The 21,316-nt window shown below is 41.0% G+C and overlaps 2 protein-coding genes across 2 annotated transcripts; one reads left to right on the top strand and one right to left on the bottom strand.

Annotated features, from left to right (window-relative positions):
* The first annotated feature begins 15,757 nt into the window (after positions 1-15,757).
* On the top strand, positions 15,758-19,167 carry LOC145091795 (Ribosomal protein S5 family protein). The gene is made up of 8 exons (XM_079029595.1): positions 15,758-16,015; positions 16,610-17,775; positions 17,856-17,906; positions 17,980-18,087; positions 18,163-18,258; positions 18,359-18,457; positions 18,543-18,602; positions 18,823-19,167. The coding sequence occupies exons 2-8, from the start codon at positions 16,681-16,683 to the stop codon at positions 18,886-18,888; spliced, it is 1,575 nt and encodes a 524-aa protein (XP_078885721.1). The 5' UTR covers positions 15,758-16,015; positions 16,610-16,680; the 3' UTR covers positions 18,889-19,167.
* Positions 19,168-19,229: 62 nt separating this feature from the next.
* On the bottom strand, positions 19,230-20,761 carry LOC145095113 (putative pectinesterase/pectinesterase inhibitor 6). Its single transcript, XM_079033052.1, has 2 exons — positions 20,428-20,761; positions 19,230-20,064 (listed from the first exon to the last, which is right to left on the bottom strand). The coding sequence occupies exons 1-2, from the start codon at positions 20,759-20,761 to the stop codon at positions 19,373-19,375; spliced, it is 1,026 nt and encodes a 341-aa protein (XP_078889178.1). The 3' UTR covers positions 19,230-19,372.
* Between the last annotated feature and the right edge of the window lie 555 nt (positions 20,762-21,316).

The raw sequence follows: 21,316 nt of genomic DNA, 5'->3' as shown, positions 1-21,316 counted from the left end.
CCGCAGTTGATTATACTTTGGAAGTAGGTTATGAAGTTAGACTATCATGAATTGGCTTGTAGATTGTAAACAGTGTTTATACATAGCAAAGTTTGCTACAACGTTCATGAATGCTCCTGAAATAAGATTTGAGTATTGGATTAAACCCACGCTCACATGAATCACTTCATGGAATTTATCACGAGTGATTGTAAGACGATAATATCGTATAGTCTTCAAACCAAGATATACGAATTGTTGATTATGAGTTGGTTATGCATTGATAGTACGAAAACGCATCAGTAACTTGATGTTATAAAACGTGTTGTTGTGTATAATCTAACAAGTAATTAATACAAGCATATAAGTTGAAGTTTATATGTTCCTTTTATCCTAAGAGGTTTAAAAGCGATATCATGGGCCCCTCGATGATTTTATTTTGACTTATGTGCTGGGCCCAGTCAGGACTCAATTGATGTGTTCAAATGAGTTCTATGTCAAACAAATCATAAATCAGGAAACAAACTGCTTGACAATGAATATGACTTTATTCCATGTCATTGTCCACACGGTATCTTGAAGAACAGAGGATTATATGATCCATTCTCTAAAGGACGAGTCATTGACTAGATCAGAGTTCGAAAGTGGATTTTGAGAGCTATGATTGCTAATCGGATTTTGAAGTTAAATTGACAATTATAGTTATTAGACTTATCCAAGTGGGAGACTATTGTATTAGGTATCTAAGCCCATAACTATAATTGGTATGTACTTGACCCGATAAGTAGCATGGTCATTTTGGGTTGCCTTCACCGGAGCAATTTGATAGGATGAATATTTGAGAAAGAGGTTATTTGTGATTTATTAATATATTATAAGAATAATATATTAATTGAGAAATCATATTATTTAATTGGTATTGATCAGGAATTAATTTAGTGATCAAAAGAGACTGATTAAATTAATGGGGACTGATTAAGTAAATCAGTGATACATATAGTTTGGGCTAATGATCCATGTTGATTAGAGATGGAGTAAATCTATGTGAGAGTCCATGAAGAGTTAGTCCAAAAGGCTATCAAATGAGTTATTGGATTAAAGGCCTAAGTGAATGAATTAGGGTTTACAAGTTGAAACCGTAGGAATTCCACACTATAAATGCAAACCCTAACACTCCTAAAATCGGCCAAGACTTCCAAGAAGAAACCCTAGTCGATTTTTGGTGCCTTTTAACCTCTCTCTCATGATCCTCCATTGTTCTTGGTGTTTGTGACTTATTCAAGGTATCACTTTTGAGGTACTAAGCTCTTGAAAGGCCAAGTTCTACAAGCTACAACCAAGAGGTATTCATCTAACTTGTTTTATGTTGTAAATCTCTAAATGGTATGCTAGTTAGGGTTCATGCTTTGGATATATGAAAATTGCATGTATAACTTGAGAAAACTTAGATCTAAAGCATTAGGGTTGTATGTGCACCATATGATTGTTATAGTGCACAAAACCCATCATCATCATGTGAAGAAATTTTATTTGATGGCCGTGGATTAGAATTTGTGAGAATCGATTGGGATGGGTAGGTATAAGTGTAGCGACTTATAGATATTTAAGTTGTGAAATGCATCTATATTATTTGGTAATTATTGGTTTTGCAAGATGGCCATTTACAAGTTATTATCATAATGACATTATGAGATTGGAAACTTTATGTCACACCCTAAAACCGGAACGGCGGAAACGTTCTGGGGTGGATGACGTCATGTCAAGTATCACAACACATGCATTATAGTAATCAAAGTACAACAAAACATTGCATTAATAGTAATAGTCTTACATGGTTACATTAATACATCAAAGTAATACAAGTAATAGAATAAATACAGCGTGGTACTAAGCCATCTTCATCAACAACTCCGGGGATGTACCTGTCTAATCTTTGACCTGAGAATACAAGTTATTTGAAAAGCAAGTATTAGCATTTTTACAAATGCTGGTGAGTTCATAAGTATTTAGTGACATTTATTCAAATAACTTTAGAAAGCAGTAGTTTAAGTGTTTACTGTGTATTAGAGTTCTTTCCAGAAAATCCTATATTTTCTTTAATAAAGCAGCCTTCTACCAAGACTGGTCAGTGTTGTGTGGTAAAAGTAGTTTTCCCTAAGTTGCTATCATTATCAAAATACTGAATTTGATTATTGAGGAAAGAAAACGACGTCAGGGAATATCATATGCCTCAACAGTGAGGACTACTGACTAAGGCAAGGAATCATAGACTCCAGGGGAGTATCGAACGAACGACACGCCTGGTTCAGTCTAACAAGTAGAGACTCAGACCCCAAAAAGTACCAAATGAAAGGTACAGTTGGTAAGGTCTAAAACAGTGAAAGACAGACCCCAGACAGTATCAAATGAAAGATACGTCTTGTAAGGTCAAAAACAGTGGAAGACAAACCCCAGACAGTATCAAATGAAAGATACGTCTTGTAAGGTCAAAAACAGTGAAAGACAGACCCCAGACAATATCAAATGAAAGATACGTCTTGTAAGGTCAAAACAGAGATAACAGACCCCAGACAGTATCAAATGAAAGATACGTCTTGTAAGGTCAAAACAGAGATAACAGACCCCAGACAGTATCAAATGAAAGATACGTCTTGTAAGGTCAAAACAGTGTGACTCTGAAAATGAGCTACCAACATACAGTGTAGATTGTCGGTGAAATACCGTTACCTTAAAGCCATGAATTATAAGGTAACCCGGGATACCCGTAACCATACTGACTAGAGTTCCAGACGCCCTACAAGCGTCTATAATGTGACATTTGTCACCCGTTGGCTTGGTAGGCCGGGACTGTAGCTAGCAGTCTGGGTGCGGGGTTGTCAATCCCGTATAGATCTATACACACAATGTCCGCTCTCCCTACAGGAGACTCTGGTTACCAACTAGACGACGGAGAAGGCCGTGTCCTGAAGATGCATCCCAAATAGTGGGTAGAGACTTCCAAATAGTGGGTAGTGTGTAAGTGCTGGACTAGAGGTAGAGACTTTCCAATAGTGGGTTTCTGATGTAAGTGTAGACTAGAGGTAGAGACTCTTAACTGAACTGACTAGAGAATTCCTATATGTCCATACTCATATACATAGTATATAACTAATGAACCAAACGACCTTCGGACGACCATCCGATCCCACCAGAACACATCTCAACGAAGAAAAGGAAATAGGGCAGACGAGCCTTCCTAAGTCTTTCAATTATTACTTATATGTACCTATATAAGTACAGACATACATCTAACTACGACTGAGTGTGTATCAAGTAGAAGTGATCTTTGTGAAGTAGTAGTGTCTAACAAGTGAAGTAGAAGCGGTCACAAGTGAAGTAGAAGTGTCGAACAAGTATAAGCGTATCACGAAGTAGAGACGACAATAAGTGAAGCGAGGGCGTATCAAGTATAAGTGAAGTAGAGTCGATATCAAGTATAAGTGAAGTAGAATCGTATCACTAAGTAAGAGTGTGAATAAGTATAAGCGTCCATTAGGTACAAGTGACTTCAAGTATAAGTGAAAGCGTTACAAAGTAGGAGTATAAAATAAGTATAAGCGAAGCAGCCGTATTTAACAAGTAAAGTATACGTCGAAAATGGAATCTTTGATGAAAACCTTTATGTCCAAAGAAAATCACAAATTGTATTCTTTTGTAAAATATGTTTGAAAACTTTATAAAATCTTTCATAAACCAGTTTAACATGAATCTAGTTAAAAACAGTATAAGTAAGAGTTTTGAAACAATTGAAAACCATTATAGTGTCCTACTCGGTAAAACAATGTACAGTGGTAAAATCTTGTGCATGCGGGTTATCAATCACATGTGATTGATATGATAACTGGCATGTTTAACTTGTATTCCCCCCCTATAAAACATGTAAAAACATTAAAAGGTTCATTCAGGGGTATGAACTCACCTGGTGTAAGTAGGTCCGACGAAGGTGTCGTTTGGGCGTTCGGTGTCACGCAAGGACTTGAACACACACAATGACCTATTTAACATATGATAACATATGTTCACATACAATTAGTATATTTAATACTAATTAAACAAATATACGCGCTCACAGGAGCGGAAAACACTTTGGTTAAGTGTTTGGGTGTCCCGGGTAGCGTCTAAAGGTGTGTATGGCTTAGGAATGGGGCTTACTATCAAAGAGTACACTCCCAAAATTGTGTTTACAGCCCAGGGACATCTCACCATGAGTTTACGGCCGTAAAATCATGGTGAGGGTATCTAGTGTGTTTCAAAGCTTAATCTTGCTCATGGAATTATTCTAAGTACTTTTCCAAAAAGGCATGAGTGGGTATGAGGCTTCTAAAGGCATTATCTTGGAGTTTACGGCCTAGGGACCACTCCTAAGGGAGTTTACGGCCGTAAACTCTCATCCTTAGAGTTTTGTGAAGTTTAAAGCCCCTAATACCTTGCTAGCAATTTATAATGGAGTGTGGTGCCATTTTGGGGGATTAAAACTATCATTTGGATGAGTTTTGGGGAGTTTACGGCCTAGACACTTGCTTGGGCCATAAACTCCTTTTTATCCCTCCATTTCTTGTGTTTAAGTCCTTGTTTCAATCCTAGTAATTTATAGAAATAGTCTAAGGCCATTTGGGGAACAAAAACCAACATTTTGGCTTGATTTGGGGAGTTTACGGCCTTGACACATGTCTGGGCCGTAAACTCCTTTTGTTCCTCCATTTTGATGTGTTTAAGTGATCTAAACCCAAAATACTAAGTCCCTAAATTATGTATGAAGTCTAAGGGTGGTTTGGGAGTGTTTTGGGGGCTTTTTGACAGGTTTAAGAGGTGTTTACGGCCTAAGCTTGTGCTTGGGCCGTAAACTCCCTTTTATGCCCTAAATCATTGTGTTTTAATGTTTAAACACTCCTAGGCTAATACCTCAATTTATTTCCAAGCCATTAGGGACAAGTTTGGGTCATTTTGGCCTCATTTTAGGTGTTTATGGCCTAAGGAGGAGCTTACGCCGTAAACTCCTTTTCCATTGCTTCTAAGTCTGATTTTTGGGCTATAAACACAAATCATAATGTTTAGAATAAGCTAGGGTAAGCGGACTTACAATTTGGAAGCGTTTGGTTGCGGATTCGGGGGGAAAACGAGTATAGAGAGGGAGTATAGAGAGAGAGAGTGTAAAAAGTCTCCAATGGACTCCACTCACCTTTATATAGGGTTTTGAGTCGGGGATCAGTGGAATTCTACCCGATACTGCCGTTAAACGGGGCTTTTGGTTGCACCCGATTTAGTGGTCGTAATACTAAAAACTAACTTTTTCCAATTAAATGGAAATATGTGTTTTGTGTTTTTTATCACGAATTAACGGCATGTTAAATGTAAACAAATGGAATGTTTATTTAACTCACGATCCCTAATTAACGGAACTTTTATAAACTGGAATATTCCGTTAACAGTAACGGGGAAATGTAACGGAACAACTTGGGTTGTCACACTTTATGTGTCTCGCCAGGTTTTCACAAACTTGACACACTCAGATTATATGCATCACATGCAACAAGACTAAAGCTATAAGAATTTGTTTAAGATGCTGAGCGATTAAGTGACAACCTGCAATAGTGTTCAAGACCATTATGTATTTACGATGCAACAATATGTTGTGTATTGATTATGACATCCTTAGGGTTTTGTATTTGTTAGGTGCATTTCATGCATCCATTTTGTAGTTTTATTCCATAAAAGTGCATTGCATTTATGTTTAAACTCATGTATTTTGCATGTTTTTTCGGGATTTTTCATAAGGCAATTTCATTCACACATTTTTGTGATATTTTAGGGACTTTTGGAGGTAGGATATTGTTGGAGGAGGTAAATAAGAGTTGCGGACAAAATTTCGGGACTTGCGGAGCACCGAGGAGCAAGATATCAAAGAAATGAAGATTTGGATTTACAGATATTTACATGGCCGTGTAAATGCAAGCCTTGCATTTACGCGGGCCGTGTAAACGTAGATTTCTGCGCAATATATTTTTGCGTTTACGCGGGCCGTGTAAATGACAGTGTTAATTTACGCGGGCCTTGTAAACGTAAACGTGAGTTTTAATGCAATTTTTCACCATTCTTAAAGGGGCAAACTGACTTTTTGCTTAGGGGGTCGACTTTTGGAGTAAAGAAGGCGATTTTCTTGAGGATTTTGAAGTTGATTAACACTTAGGAACATTTGATTTCATTTTGTAAGAACTTTAATTTCATTTTCTAGATTTGTGATCTTGTTCTAGTCATGAGTGGCTAGAACCCTAGATTCTCCAACTTTATGTCTTGACTTCTAGTTGTGATTTCAATCATATGACTTGATGTTTTCTTTCAATTTTCTATCTAGTGAATTTGTAACATCCCGAAATATCAAGAGTAGAGTTGAAGGGCTAAAAGAGTAATTTGGGAAAGAGCGACTCTGCGAGTCCATAGATGGACTCGGCGAGTAGAGTCGCGACTTGGTCGCATGTTAAGTAGCCGACTCGGCGAGTCAGTGAGATGGACTCGGCGAGTAGGTGCTGAGTGGAGAAAACCCTACTTCTCGGGGTTGAGCCCTATATAAAGAACATTATGTTTCCTCCCCAGCCTCCTTATCACCCCTTGAGTCCCAGAAACCCTAATTTCGTGGAGAAACCCCATTGTTGAGCAAATTGGAGCTTGGAGAGGTGGTTGTTGAAGAGATCTTGAAGGGTAAGAGGCTTGGAGCAAGGGGCTTTGCTTGGATTCAAGTTTCATTGCAGTTGGGGCGTTCTTTTGAGGTAATATCTCGTTTTTGAGCTGCTATTTCTTAGATGCATCATTTTAGGGGTATTAGAGATCATATCTTTGGATGTATTGGAGTTTAGAGGTTAGATCTGAGGTTGCTACCTCAGATCTGGAATGGAGAAGAGTTGGAATGCATGAAAGTCCCTGTGTTGAGTGTTAGATGAAGCTATCATGTCCCAAACCTTGGCCCTAATGTGCAAAATGCATAGATCTCTTTGGGTTCACGTAAAGTTGGCCATTGTACGTGATGGATGAGTTGTAGGAGGCTAGATCTATGTTTTGGAGCAATTGCATGGCCTGGAATGCTTCTGTATGGATTCAGACCGGTGGTACTCGGCGAGTCACATGGGTGTACTCGACAAGTTGCTTGAAGATGAGCTGGAACTCGGCGAGTTGGAAGAACAACTCGGCTAGTAGGTTGAAGATAGCCTTAGACTCGGCAAGTCTGTTCTTGGACTCGGCGAGTCTTGTCGAAGAGTCCCGATATTCTCTGGTTGAGTCGAGAATCGGTGAGTCAAGGGATGACTCGGTGAGTTATGTGCGTGTGGACTCAGAGTTGTTGGACTCGGCGAGTCTCGGGGTGACTCGGCGAGTTAGGTCGCGGATTGAGTGAAGTTCTGAGTATGGGAACTCGACGAGTCATCAGGTTGACTCGGCAAGTAGAGTCAGTCAGGGGTTGACTTTGACCTTGTCTTTGACCAAGGGTTGACCAGTGGTTTCCAGGGGCATTTTGGTAATTGTTGATTATTGTTTTGAGTCCAGTGCATTGGTGGTTGTCCAGTGGTGGAGATCGTATCAGTGATCGGAGCAGCTTGGGTTATCTGTTCAGTCGGCAGTTTCGAGGTGAGTTATCCTCACTATATCAACAGGGTCTAAGGCACCAAGGCCGGCCCTTATCGGATTGAGATCCGGGTAGTTGTTGCTATGTTGTTGTTATGTTGTTGTTGTGCTATGTTGCATCCTGAGAGTTAGGATGGTATATGTTAGAGGCCTGATTGAGATCGGTATCCTGAGAGATAGGGAGGTGCTATGCTAGTGACCTGTTAGGTCGGTATCCTGGTTAGGATGATGATATGTTATGTGATCTGTTTGATCTGCTTGTGGACTGTGATTTGCTATATGATTGTATGTATATATGTGCACATGGTTGTTTGGACTGGAGTTGGGTTGAGGCGGGTCCTGCTGTGTGCTGTAGGCCAAGATACCCATGACGGACCGGTTGTTCCGAAGGCCCAGCGAGCGGTCCGGATAGGCTGTAGGCCCCGAAAGGGTGGACCAGACGTGCCGAAGACTCGGAGAGTGGACCAGACAGACTGAAGGCCCGGTGCGGGCAGACCAGTCATACTGTAGACTCAGAGAGTGGACCAGGTGGATTGAAGGCCCGGGAGCGGGCGGACCAATCACACTGCAGACTCGATGTATGTGGATAGACTCAGAGGGTGGACCAAGTGGACTGTAGGCCGGTGCGGCGGACCAGTCACACAGTAGACCCGAAGTGCATGGTTGTTCTGTGATTAGATATGTTGTGGCATGATATGCGTGTATGGTATTTGCGGTTGGTATTTTGGGGGATATCTCACTAAGCTTTCGAGCTTACAGTTGTGGTTTTATGTTTTTCAGGTTCTTCAAGAGATCGTGGCAAGGCGAAGGCGTGATCGTACCGCTCCTCATGATTTTGTAGTAATGTGATTCTGGGAACACGTTAAATGTTTTGTATTGAAAACCTTTTGTAAAGATTTAATGGAATCGAGTTGTTTTCGAAAAATTTTAAATTGGTTGTATTTTTCGGTTGTTACAAGTTGGTATCAGAGCCTTGGTTTGAGTGAATTGGAGGAACATTCGTGTGACTCCAGTCTCAAGTCGAGGAGAGTTTTCAAAAGAGTATTTAAAATGGTTTTCAAAAATGAGTAAGGGAGGACGCGGTGGTACAATCAGCCGGAGCCAGTAAGTAACCGCAAAATACCATGCATGTTATTTGTTTTTGAGCTTTGATAGAACAACATGCTAGTGATAGGCTAGGGATCTTCAGGATTTCATGATATGTTGCCTGATTTGTGATGCCTGTAGCCTAGGGTTCCTTATGGGATATTTTCAGTGTTCCTCTAGTGGTGAGGGTTGAGCGTTGTTATGCATGTTTCTCTAGGGTGTTGTGGTAGTACTTCATACAAATATGGGTAGGTGTGGAAGGTAGTATGGGCCCGTACTACTGAAAGCACAGGACCCATACGCGTATCAGGGAAACCATGATCTCTAGGGTTGGGCTGAGAGAGTTGGATCCCAGGTTAGTGGGAAGATTCTGAGTTTTTGTTTGGTGTTTTTCAGTATGGAGATTCCGAGGCATGATGAGAGTGGATCCGATCAGGATCGGGAGCTGGAGAGAGAGAGTTCCGGGCGGATCGGTGCCGCCCGAGGTTATCGGTCAGATGAGCACGAGCGAGTTGGATGCGAGGATTCGCGAGATCCTGCGTGATGAGATTGCTGAGTTATTCCGGGTTGAGTTGCCGGAATTGTTTGGGTCGATCAAGACCGCCATGGTTGAGTATTTTGATGAGCGTTATGCAGCTCTCGCAGAGACGGCTGCCGCAGCGGCTACAACAGCTGTAGCGGCGATAGGAGGAGGAGCTGGTCGGGGCTTTCAGTATCGGGACTTCGCTAATACGAAGCCTCCCACATTCGATGGAGTTCAGAACCCGGTCGTCGCTATGAGATGGTTATCAGACGTGGAGGGGTGTTTCTTCACGTGTTTATGCCCTGCTGATTAGAGGGTGAGGTGTGCTCTGAACCTGTTGAGGCTCGGGGAGAAGGATTAGTGGAGATTGACCACAGGGTCATATTCGGATACGCAGAGGGCTGCGGTTTCATGGGATCAGTTCAGAGAAATGTTCATCACTCGTTATGTTCCGCAGGTTGAGAGGGAGAGATTGGCTCAGGAGTTCCTTGAGCTGAAGCAGGATTCGGAGTCGGTGACTGAGATCACCAGGATGTTCACTGAGAGGGCGATGTTTTGCCCTGAGTTCGCTTCGGAGTAGGCTTAGATGTCTCGATATCGGAGTATGCTCAAGAGGGACATCAGGCAGTTTGTGTCTGCGCAGAGGTGTGAGACATTGTTGGAGTTGCAGGAGGCCGCTAGGCGGCGTGAGTTAGAGATTGAGTTGCAGTTGCGTGAGCTGAGGCAGACTCCGGTGCAGTCGCAGCCGGCGCCGAAACGGTCCAGGACCGTTGATGTTAGAGTGGGGGATCTGAGCAGCCACACTTGTGGGAAGTGTGGGAGGGGCCACACCGAAGTTTGTAGGTCCGGTGGTGCATGCCGCAAGTGCAGAAAGGAGGGGCACTATGCGAGGGATTATCGACAGTCAGCGCCAGTTCGGGATTTGAGGATTTGCTATCATTGTCATCAGGTTGGACACTTGAGGGTCAACTGTCCACAACTTGCTGCAGGACCGGTGCAGGCTCCAGCACCGGCCACTTTGAGAATCACAGGTGGAGGTTAGGGAGGAGCGGAGCCCCCAAGGGATCGGGGTCGTGCTTTTCAGCTTGTAGCAGAGGAGGTCGGGGCAGTGCCGGATGCAGCTGCGGGTATGTTTCTTTCTTGATGTCTTGTTATCTTGTTATCATTGTGGTGTATTGTTTTGTGCTGGTATCTTTGTGTGGTTTCGATGCGGTATTCGTCGTTTTGCAGGTTGTGGTTTGGTAATGGGTTATTGTTTTGAGAATTTCGTTGGTTATCTTCCATGAGAGTTATTAGTGGGAACCTGGCATGGGTTTGAAGGTCGGGTAGCATCGGCTTTCCAATGAGTGGTTAGATGCAGTTTGAGTTTCTTTCGAGCGGGTTAATCAGTGTTGATGTGAGATCTCGTTAAGGTTGTTTATGCTTGTGGGAAGAAGTCCGCGTGTAAGTGTTTTCTTTGTGCAGGGTTGTTCTGGAAGGTCGGTGATGGCGACCGGTGGTTGTTAATCAATGCTATAAGTGGGGGGAATTGGAGAATTCTCCGGGAGATCGATGAGTATTTGAGGGTGCTTAGCTGTTGGGATTCAGCAGTGTTCCGTCAGCCCAGAGTATAGGCTGATAGGAGCATGTGTCGGGCATGCGGGGCGGGATACAGACCTAGGGCATTTGATTATGGAGGGCCTGGGAGCAGGCCGGGATCGAGCATGTGCGATTGAGACAGAGTTCGGAACCCCTTAAAGGGTTAGAACAGTATGCGTGGGAGGATTTCCGGGAGTGTCAGCTCGGAATGATGAATGCTAGTTGAGCGGTCCGGATATACTGAAGGCCGGTAGGCGTACCAGTCAGGCCGAAGGCTCGGAGAACGGTCCAGCCAAACTGTAGGCACCGGGAGCGGTCCAGATTGGCTGAAGGTTCTGAGAGTGGTCTAGATGGGCTGAAGGCCTGGTGAGGCGGTCCAGTCATGCTGAAGACTCTGCAGGTATTGTTGGATCAGTTTGAGGATATGGATTGTGTATGTTGCAGTGTGATTGCATTGGAAGGTCTGGGCCCGGGTAGTGATCTTGATTAGTTGAGGTAGTGCATGGGCTTGAGAGTCCCTGCGAGGAGAGTCAGAGTATGTGTGCTGGATGGATAGCAGATATGCTAAAAAGGGTGGTGTAGCGTTGGGCGAGCACCGTGGCACTTGTCGGAGTGACAATGTGGCCGAGTGGGTTCCTTGGTAAAGGAAAAGGGAGAGGTAAGAGGTGTGTAACTCCGAGAGGGAGTGCAAGTTCATGGAAGTGAAAGCGGCAGAGCAGGGTTATGATTAGAGTAATTCAAGTATGGTTTTTGAGCAGCGTGTTTGCGACAGTGGAATAGAAGCTCATCCGGTTTGGGATGTCTGCTGAGGCCGCGGAGGGAATTCCGCAGGTGTAGAGCCAAGAGGCTCGGAAAGGATGCAGGGAGAGAGTCTTAGACTCTCAGTGTGATTCTAATCAGGGTATTGGGTATGTGTCAGTGGTTCATCCTGGGTGATGTTTGAGGATATCATCAGTGTATCGGGTTTTCCCAACCTGAGGGTGTTAGAGCTAGTCCAGCATGTGTATGCGGTTGCAAGAGGAGAACTCGTGGGAGTTGCTCTGAGATTGAGAATGGGTCTTTCCGCCGTCACGGAATGGATAGAGTGGGATTCGGATCGGGGATCCGATGGTTCACGGTTTTCTAGCCCTTATGGGTCGAGTGATTGTTGAGATTTGGGGCAGTGATGCATCTTGGGTAATTCTCGGTTATTGAGTGTGATTATCAGAGGGTACAGCCGGTGCCCGGTTCGAGACGGTGGTCAGGACACCGTAAGGGAATGGAAAGTGTGTTCGAGTTTCGATGGGTATGCCTTGAGGGACCTGGTCCGGTTAAGGCCAGGTGGCGCGTTGTGGGAGTATCTTTGGAGTTGAGTTGTTGTAGGCTTCGAGGACGAAGCCTAATTTAAGTGGGGGAGAATTGTAACATCCTGAAATATCAAGAGTAGAGTTGAAGGGCTAAAAGAGTAATTTGGGAAAGAGCGACTCGGCGAGTCCATGGATGGACTCGGCGAGTAGAGTCGCGACTTGGTCGCATGTTAAGTAGCCGACTCGGCGAGTCAGTGAGATGGACTCGGCGAGTAGGCGCTGAGTGGAGAAAACCCTACTTCTCGGGGTTGAGCCCTATATAAAGAACATTATGTTTCCTCCCCAGCCTCCTTATCACCCCTTGAGTCCCAGAAACCCTAATTTCGTGGAGAAACCCCATTGTTGAGCAAATTGGAGCTTGGAGAGGTGGTTGTTGAAGAGATCTTGAAGGGTAAGAGGCTTGGAGCAAGGGGCTTTGCTTGGATTCAAGTTTCATTGCAGTCGGGGTGTTCTTTTGAGGTAATATCTCGTTTTTGAGCTGTTATTTCTTAGATGCATCATTTTGGGGGTATTAGAGATCATATCTTTGGATGTATTGGAGTTTAGAGGTTAGATCTGAGGTTGCTACCTCAGATCTGGAATGGAGAAGAGTTGGAATACATGAAAGTCCATGTGTTGAGTGTTGGATGAAGCTATCATGTCCCAAACCTTGGCCCTAATGTGCAAAATGCAGAGATCTCTTTGGATTCATGTAAAGTTTGCCACTTTAAGTGATGGATGAGTTGTAGGAGGCTAGATCTATGTTTTGGAGCAATTGCATGGCCTGGAATGCTTCTGTATGGATTCAGACCGATGGTACTCGGCGAGTCACATGGGTGTACTCGACGAGTTGCTTGAAGATGAGCTGGAACTCGGCGAGTTGGAAGAACAACTAGGCGAGTAGGTTGAAGATAGCCTTAGACTCGGCGAGTCTTGTCGAAGAGTCCCGATATTCTCTGGTTGAGTCGAGAATCGGTGAGTCAAGGGATGACTCGGTGAGTTGTGTGCGTGTGGACTCAGAGTTGTTGGACTCGGCGAGTCTCGGGGTGACTCGGCGAGTTAGGTCGCGGATTGAGTGAAGTTCTGAGTATGGGAACTCGACGAGTCATCAGGTTGACTCGGCAAGTAGAGTCAGTCAGGGGTTGACTTTGACCTTGTCTTTGACCAAGGGTTGACCAGTGGTTTCCAGGGGCATTTTGGTAATTGTTGATTATTGTTTTGAGTCCAGTGCATTGGTGGTTGTCCAGTGGTGGAGATCGTATCAGTGATCGGAGCAGCTTGGGTTATCTGTTCAGTCGGCAGTTTCGAGGTGAGTTATCCTCACTATATCAACAGGGTCTAAGGCACCAAGGCCGGCCCTTATCGGATTGAGATCCGGGTAGTTGTTGCTATGTTGTTGTTATGTTGTTGTTGTGCTATGTTGCATCCTGAGAGTTAGGATGGTATATGTTAGAGGCCTGATTGAGATCGGTATCCTGAGAGATAGGGAGATGCTATGCTAGTGACCTGTTAGGTCGGTATCCTGGTTAGGATGATGATATGTTATGTGATCTGTTTGATCTGCTTGTGGACTGTGATTTGCTATATGATTGTATGTATATATGTGCACATGGTTGTTTGGACTGGAGTTGGGTTGAGGCGGGTCCTGCTGTGTGCTGTAGGCCAAGATACCCAGGGGGGACCGGTTGTTCCGAAGGCCCAGCGAGCGGTCCGGATAGGCTGTAGGCCCCGAAAGGGCGGACCAGACGTGCCGAAGGCTCGGAGAGTGGACCAGACAGACTGAAGGCCCGGTGCGGGCGGACCAGTCATATTGTAGACTCAGAGAGTGGACCAGGTGGATTGAAGGCCCGGGAGCGGGCGGACCAATCACCTTGCAGACTCGATGTATGTGGATAGACTCAGAGGGTGGACCAAGTGGACTGTAGGCCGGTGCGGCGGACCAGTCACACAGTAGACCCGAAGTGCATGGTTGTTCTGTGATTAGATATGTTGTGGCATGATATGCGTGTATGGTATTTGCGGTTGGTATTTTGGGGGATGTCTCACTAAGCTTTCGGGCTTACAGTTGTGGTTTTATGTTTTTCAGGTTCTTCAGGAGATCGTGGCAAGGCGAAGGCGTGATCGTACCGCTCCTCATGATTTTGTAGTAATGTGATTCTAGGAACACGTTAAATGTTTTGTATTGAAAACCTTTTGTAAAGATTTAATGGAATCGAACTGTTTTCGAAAAATTTAAAATTGGTTGTATTTTTCGGTTGTTACGGAATTTTATTTTGTTTCAATCGAATGTTTGATTCTAATTGTGATTCTTATTGGCCATTTAAATTAGAGTTAGATCATTCAAGTTATCTAATTGCAAAATCCGTAATTGTTTTGTAAATTGGACTAGGTAACAAGCACTAAACTGATTTCTATTGAATGAATTTAGTGTAAATCTTATTCACACATTCTTATGCTCCCGAGCTTATGAGGAGTATTGAGTGTTGTTGGGAACATTCACATAAAGTTTAATGCAATCTTTCAACCTAATTCTAAGAGCTTGTTTAGATTAGATTGGTAAGGTTAGGATTAATCAAAGAGCTTATTTTGGTTAATCAATGTGGTGAATGGGAGGTGCTAGATCTTGTTAGCATTTCCATGTACCAACTTAGATAGAATTAAACAAATACCTTGTCATCCATGGAATCACATTGCTAATTTATCTTGCATAGAGTTGGAGTTCTCACAAATCCCGAATCTGTTTCATTTAAATGATCATTTACTTATTGTTTTATTCTTTTGTTTAAATCATTGCATACCAACCCCCCATTTATGTGACCATTATTGTACCTTCCACAAAAACGTATAAGCACTTGTCCCGTGTCTCTATGGATCGACCCTGCTTACCTTGTATTACATTTCTAGTGCATTCAAATAACATCTTTATTCAAGATATTTTAATAAAACGAGACAGTTTCCGCCTAATGTTTTATTATACTTGAATTTTCTGCAAACAAAGATATTGTGATTTTTAAAACGTAAAGAAAACTTTTTTTTTAAGGGATGACATACATAGTTAGTGTTGAATGTTGTTCTACTTTGTCTTTTATCTTATTTTTATCATTGAAATTTTTACCAAAAAAAATGTTTTATCATGTACCTTAAGCATAGAGGACAATACTTAGGTTCCTTCATATTATCTTGCAATTTTTTCCTTGTATCTTCTTCATCACCATTGTAATGAAATATTTAATTGTATATCGCCTAAAAGTTTTCCATTTCATAAGTTTCTTGATCATCTTCCTAAGTTGGTGGAAACCATTCTACCTTTATGTCTATAAAAAAGTAACTTCATGTCCAATTCAACATCATCAACCAAACCATTTAGGAGTATGTAATCAAATATAGGTCATAATCGTCATTTTAATTGCAGTAAAGTATACCATAGGAAGACATGAGACATAAATGGATGAAAATACCCTCACACGCTTACATTGCAAAAATTGGAAAATACAAGTACTCAATTGATACAAATTGCAACTTTTGACTAAAGTTGTAATAATCACTAAACCATAAGACCCATTTTTGAAATATAGTAGCTTTTTTGTTTATTGTATTTTTGTTTCTCGAAAGGAAATTCTAAATGAAGGGCTTAGTTACTGGTTAGGGTTTCGCACTCACTTATTCAGTCAGTCCAGTCGCTGAAACTTTCTTTCACCTTCGTCTTTTCACGTCGTCGGCGTTCACCGTAAACCGAAATCTTCCACTCAGTCACCGCCGAATCCCCCCTCCTTCTCAACCGTCGAACTTGAATCGGTTGTTCATCCCTTTCTTTCCCATCGTGAAAACGGAAGCTGGTGGCTGTTCAGAATCGCCAATCTGTTAGTGGTAATCGGTAAGACATTTGTTCAAATCTCCAATTTTTAGTTCTCGTAGGCGTATTGTTCATGGCAATTAACTGTACTAAAAGGAAGGTTTGATTTTTGATGTGTTCATTTCGATTTTGTACATGACGGGGAAGGAAAATAGGATCGTAATGGTGAATGCTGCCATCTTCAATATGAATTGATGTTGCTTGAAGTGTTCGACGCATTTTAATTTGAACTATTTTTTTCTCAAAGTGTTGAACTGATTGAGTTGATTTTCCCAATTTTGATATGATAATGCTTCTCTAGTTTTATTTGTTTGTGTAATCGGGTTGATCTTCTGTTAGACCTGGACCTGTTACATTGAATATTCATGTCAATTCAATTATATTAAACATTGGTAGCTGTTTGTTCTACACATCTAACTTTATCAACTGAAGAATCCTGGAAGGTTCAAAGCTCAAACACATTGATGTTTTATTCTAACATATTTAGTAGTTGTTCATTTCTAAAACATGATATATTCTTGATTTATACTTGATGTTTTGCATGTGTATTTCTAATCAAAACTTGAAAACACCTTTTAAATCCTTAATGGTAGCAATTATGTAACCTCTTTGCAGGTTTGCTATAACACATGTGCCTTGTATGGCTCTAACACAGTAAAACTAGCATTTTAGTAGTCAACACAACAATGTCTACAATCAACATCATGAGCAAATCACGGGTATCAAAAGCCATTCTCACCCGGCTGGGACCCGCTCATTCATTCTCCCGATCTATTTCAACATCTCAACCATGGAATCATGTTCCCCCCAGCCAAACACAGGTATCCACTATCAACCACATAGAATCTCCTCTTCCCCGGAAGCGGAATCGGAATCGGAGTTGGAATCGACAATTCTCATCAATGCCTGCATCTAATACTGTTGGTGATAGAATCGTCCGTGAGCTTCTAGCTCAAGTCGAGAGAGATAAACAAAGGGAGAGAGATCAGAGAAAAAAAGCAGGTTTGGGTACTGCTGATATAGATGCTGAAGATGATGAAGATTACATGGGTGTTGGTCCACTCATTGAGAGACTAGAGAAAGAAAATCTCAAGCATGTTGACCCTGGTCTTCTCAACATGAGAGAGGAGCCCACTGATTCTGAAAGTGATGAAGAGGACCATAGGTTCACTTATGAAGCCATTCAAAAACGCCAAGAAATCTTACAGAAAAAATACAAACGTCACGATGAACTCATTAAAAACTTTGCTCAATCAGATAACATTGATGATAGTTTCAAATGGATGAATAGAATCGATAAATTTGAGGAGAAACATTTAGCTATCCGACCCGAGTATCGTGTAATTGGTGATTTGATGAATCGTTTGAAAGAAGCAAGTGGGAAGGATAAATTTCTTCTTCAACATAAGCTGAATAGGGCTATTAGATTGGTTAAGTGGAAGGAAGCTTATGATCCCAACAACCCTGCAAACTATGGAGTCATTCAGAACATGCAGTCACAACATGATGCTGAAGATTCAGATGCAGAAAAAGAAAAACAATTGACGAAAGGTGCATTGGATGATGATGATGATGATGAGGAAGAGTTTGATGACATGAAAGAGACTGATGATATATTGATGGAGAAGTTAAATTTTATTGATAGGAAGCTGGAAGAGAAGTTAGCACAGTTGGATCATACTTTTGGAAGACGAGGGAAAATGTTAGAGGAGGAGATTAGAGATCTTGCTGAAGAGAGAAACTCATTGACTGAAAAGAAAAGAAGACCCCTTTTTAGAAAGGTAAGTACGTTACCCTTTTGAGTAATTATTTTGATTGATATGGTAAATTTATCTAAGGTTTGTTTTGTTGAATGTGACAGGGTTTTGATGTGAAACTGATTGATGTTAATCGTACGTGTAAAGTTACAAAGGTAAGAAGACATTTAAATTTTTTATTTTTTATACATGAAATGAAAGGTGGTTTGATTCTTTTGTTTTGTATAGGGAGGTCAGTTGATCAAGTATACTGTAATGCTTGCTTGCGGGAACTATAATGGTGTCATTGGTTTTGCAAAGGCAAAAGGCCCAGCTGTTCCAACTGCGTGTCAAAAGGTATAATTTTAAATATTTTTTTTATTTTCTACCACTTCCACTTGTGTATATTGCTATAAACATGAATCACAACAGGCTCACGAGAAATGCTTTCAAAATCTCCATTATGTGGATCGCTATGAAGACCATACAATTGCTCATGCCATTCAGACTTCTTATAAGAAAACCAAGGTCCGGTTCACAATCCACTGCCATTTTTGTCTATTACTATTATTTTTTTTTTTAATGACGTTTTGAGATATGAAATAAATAATTGAGTTTGGTATTATAGGTGTATCTTTGGCCTGGGCCTACTCAAGGTGGCATGAAGGCGGGTAGAACTGTACAAACCATCTTGAATCTAGCTGGTTTAAAGAATGTCAAGTCTAAGGTAATACAACTTAATTCATATCTGTACTCATGTCTGAATAAAATATGATGGGGGTTGTGTTCTGTTTCTTTTGTTGCTATTTTAGGTTGTTGGGTCAAGAAATCCACATAACACGGTGAAAGCTCTTTTTAAGGGTTTGAATGCGGTAAGTAGAATAAACATGACAACTTATTTATTATGCACATTTATTGACTGAAATTGAGGCTGATGTCAAAGTGACAATAATTGCAATTTTTTGTCCCAACCAAAAAATTATATTCGTGAATGCCCTCTTCCTCCACAAAAACTATATTAATGAATTAGAATACAAGATATAGTGGCTTTTTTTAAGAAAACCTTTTTTTTTTTTTATGAAATGTTTTCAGATAGAAACTCCGAAAGATGTTCAAGAGAAGTTTGGGCGGGTTGTGGTGGAGTCATATTTACTTTGATGATTGGAAGTTGTTATGGATGATGTGGATAGGCCTCAGTCATGCAAGAAAACATTGGCAAAATGAATAAGGACATCATCTTTTGCTTCATGTTCATGTTGGTTAACCATATAGGTTTGGATTTGGATTTTATTTACTGGTGTGATGTGCACATCAAGAGCAAGAGTTAGTGTTGGTGGCTGCGTAACGTACAAAATTTTGCCATTTATCATAATTTTATAGTTTTGAATTGTTACGTTATTGCTTCTCTGAAATTTATGGACAATTTTTTAACATGCATATACCCGATACCATGTCAAACGTTCTGACTGAAAATTATTATTTTTGTTCACTAGACAACATTTCAAACCAAAGCAAATGCAAGGCTGTCTTCTTTTTTGCAATAAATCTTCATCTATTCTTACAAAAATATTGAACAAAAAAACTTTTCTTACCACTACAACTACCACTACCAAGCAACATTTATTTGTCTCTAAAAAATCATTTAAATACCAGAATCAAAAGGAATTCCAGTCTGTGGGATCCATGAATCTCCAGCCAAAAAGTTCCTAACAGAAAACTGCTCCGCCTCTTGATCACCGGTCAAAACATGGAACCCCGGCCACCTCACCCTACCGGAGGTGTTCGCACCCTCCCCTGAGTTCATAGCCTCTGCGTAATACAATTTATCAAAAGCAGAGCTATCCCGATACGGCATCCACCCTTGGGGATCAATCAAGCTATCGAGATTACACTTCACAAATACAACCCTCGAGTAGTCCCTCCATGGCCGGCCTAGAAAGTTCTTGACTGATCCATCGGCTAGGGTTAACCCAGGGGCGGCCGTGACCTGCGAATTGTGAATAACAAACCCTGTTGCAGAACTTGAATCGGTTCTTCCTTGAGCCGTTATCGTGTTTTGTTGGCCAAACAATGGCTTTCGGAGATAGATGTTACAGTCTTGGAGGACGGCGATAGCGTCACCGAAGATGAAGTCGACGGTTCCATAGATGTCACATTCGCGATAAAATTGACGCTGTTGGAAGAGGCAGAGGGTATCTTGGTAGCCTTTGAAGCTACATCGGAAGAAAGCCGAGAGATCTGAAGCCGAGAGAAGCGCCACCGCTTGTAGTTTCTCCGGACCGGCGGTGTTCTCGAATGTAATTCCAATCGCAACAAAACCGGAACCCCAAATCTCTGCACATTTCAGTTTTTGAATTAAATACTAGGATAGATAAACTCATAAACCAATAATAAACTGCAATTTATTTGTATTTTTTGTATACATAACAAAAACGTATTTTAGAATTAATAAAATACTCGTATGTAACTAACATTCACAAGATATTTCTATTTTTTTTTTTCTAAATAATGATAACGTATGTATAATTTTTCTTACCTATAATAAACATGTATTTTCTTTTGTTACCAAGTACATGTCAGAAATAAAGTATATTTTGGCAGTAAATCTAAGTTGCCAAAAATATTGATAAAAAGTAAAGTATATTACCAAATAATGTAAATTGAGTAATGAAAAAATATACGAGAATGAAAATTTACGGAAGGTTGCGGTGTTATAAGTTTCATATCCATCGTTGACGTTTTTATTGTTGGTTATAACTGTTGCATCAATGCCTTCTCCAATAAGTGTCAAATTGTGCATTGACGAATTGATGATGACATTTTCTATATAAACACCAGATTTCACGTATATAATAAATCTATCAGTTCCAGTTCTTCGATTTTCAGATGCTTTGATGGCTTCGACAACGGTTGAAAAATCACCAGAACCATCTTGAGCTACGACCAAATCTACTTGTTTTATTTCTCCTCCTTCGGCTGATTGTATGAGTCTATCATCACTCGTCATGGACAAGTTATGAGCTTGACTCATTGACGCCTTGATTTGAGATTCATGAGACTCGAATTTAGGAACAATGATTGAATTGCATAACTCGGGAAAAGGGGAATTGTAACAAATGATGCGTGCACAAGAGATCGATCTTGAAAGTACAAGTGTTGTAATGCTGTAAAAAAAAATAAGACATAATTTTGGCATTTTGGAAAATTATGAAGTCTGAATTTAGGTTATTTTTCATATTAATATGAACTTGAAGAAGCTATAGCATTTATGCCCATTAATTAATTCATGCGTTATGGATCCCGATGGTATAAGTTTTAAGAGCAACCATAATGGCCATAACAATGGCCTTATGTATAAATATATATATTTTTAAATATTTTTTTTAGACACATCCTCATAAATAATCCCTGGAGTCTTTCATAATCTAGTATATAGTCCATAAGTTTACAAAACTTTATAGATGGTCCATATAGGTTTAGAACTTTTAAAAATTGGGCCCTCACCCGAAAAAAAGACTTATTTGTCATTTTTATTTTTATTTTATATTTTTCTTTAACTAAAACCATTTAAATAATTAAACTTAGA

The sequence above is a fragment of the Lactuca serriola genome, chromosome 3 (genome assembly GCF_051521515.1).
Source record: "Lactuca serriola cultivar US96UC23 chromosome 3, Lser_US96UC23_V15, whole genome shotgun sequence".
NCBI classification, from domain to species: domain Eukaryota; kingdom Viridiplantae; phylum Streptophyta; class Magnoliopsida; order Asterales; family Asteraceae; genus Lactuca; species Lactuca serriola.
Note: the sequence above shows the minus strand (reverse complement) of the source record. Positions and strands in the feature narration are given on the sequence as shown.

Coding starts and splice junctions, on each gene's coding strand:
- LOC145091795 (XM_079029595.1), top strand. CDS start 16,681: ATGTCTACAATCAACATCATGAGCAAATCACGGGTATCAAAAGCCATT. Junction 17,907..17,979: donor GTACGTGTAAAGTTACAAAG/GTAAGAAGACAT, acceptor TGTTTTGTATAG/GGAGGTCAGTTGATCAAGTA. Junction 18,259..18,358: donor CTTCTTATAAGAAAACCAAG/GTCCGGTTCACA, acceptor TTGGTATTATAG/GTGTATCTTTGGCCTGGGCC.
- LOC145095113 (XM_079033052.1), bottom strand. CDS start 20,761: ATGAGTCAAGCTCATAACTTGTCCATGACGAGTGATGATAGACTCATA. Junction 20,065..20,427: donor TTATAACACCGCAACCTTCC/GTAAATTTTCAT, acceptor TGAAATGTGCAG/AGATTTGGGGTTCCGGTTTT.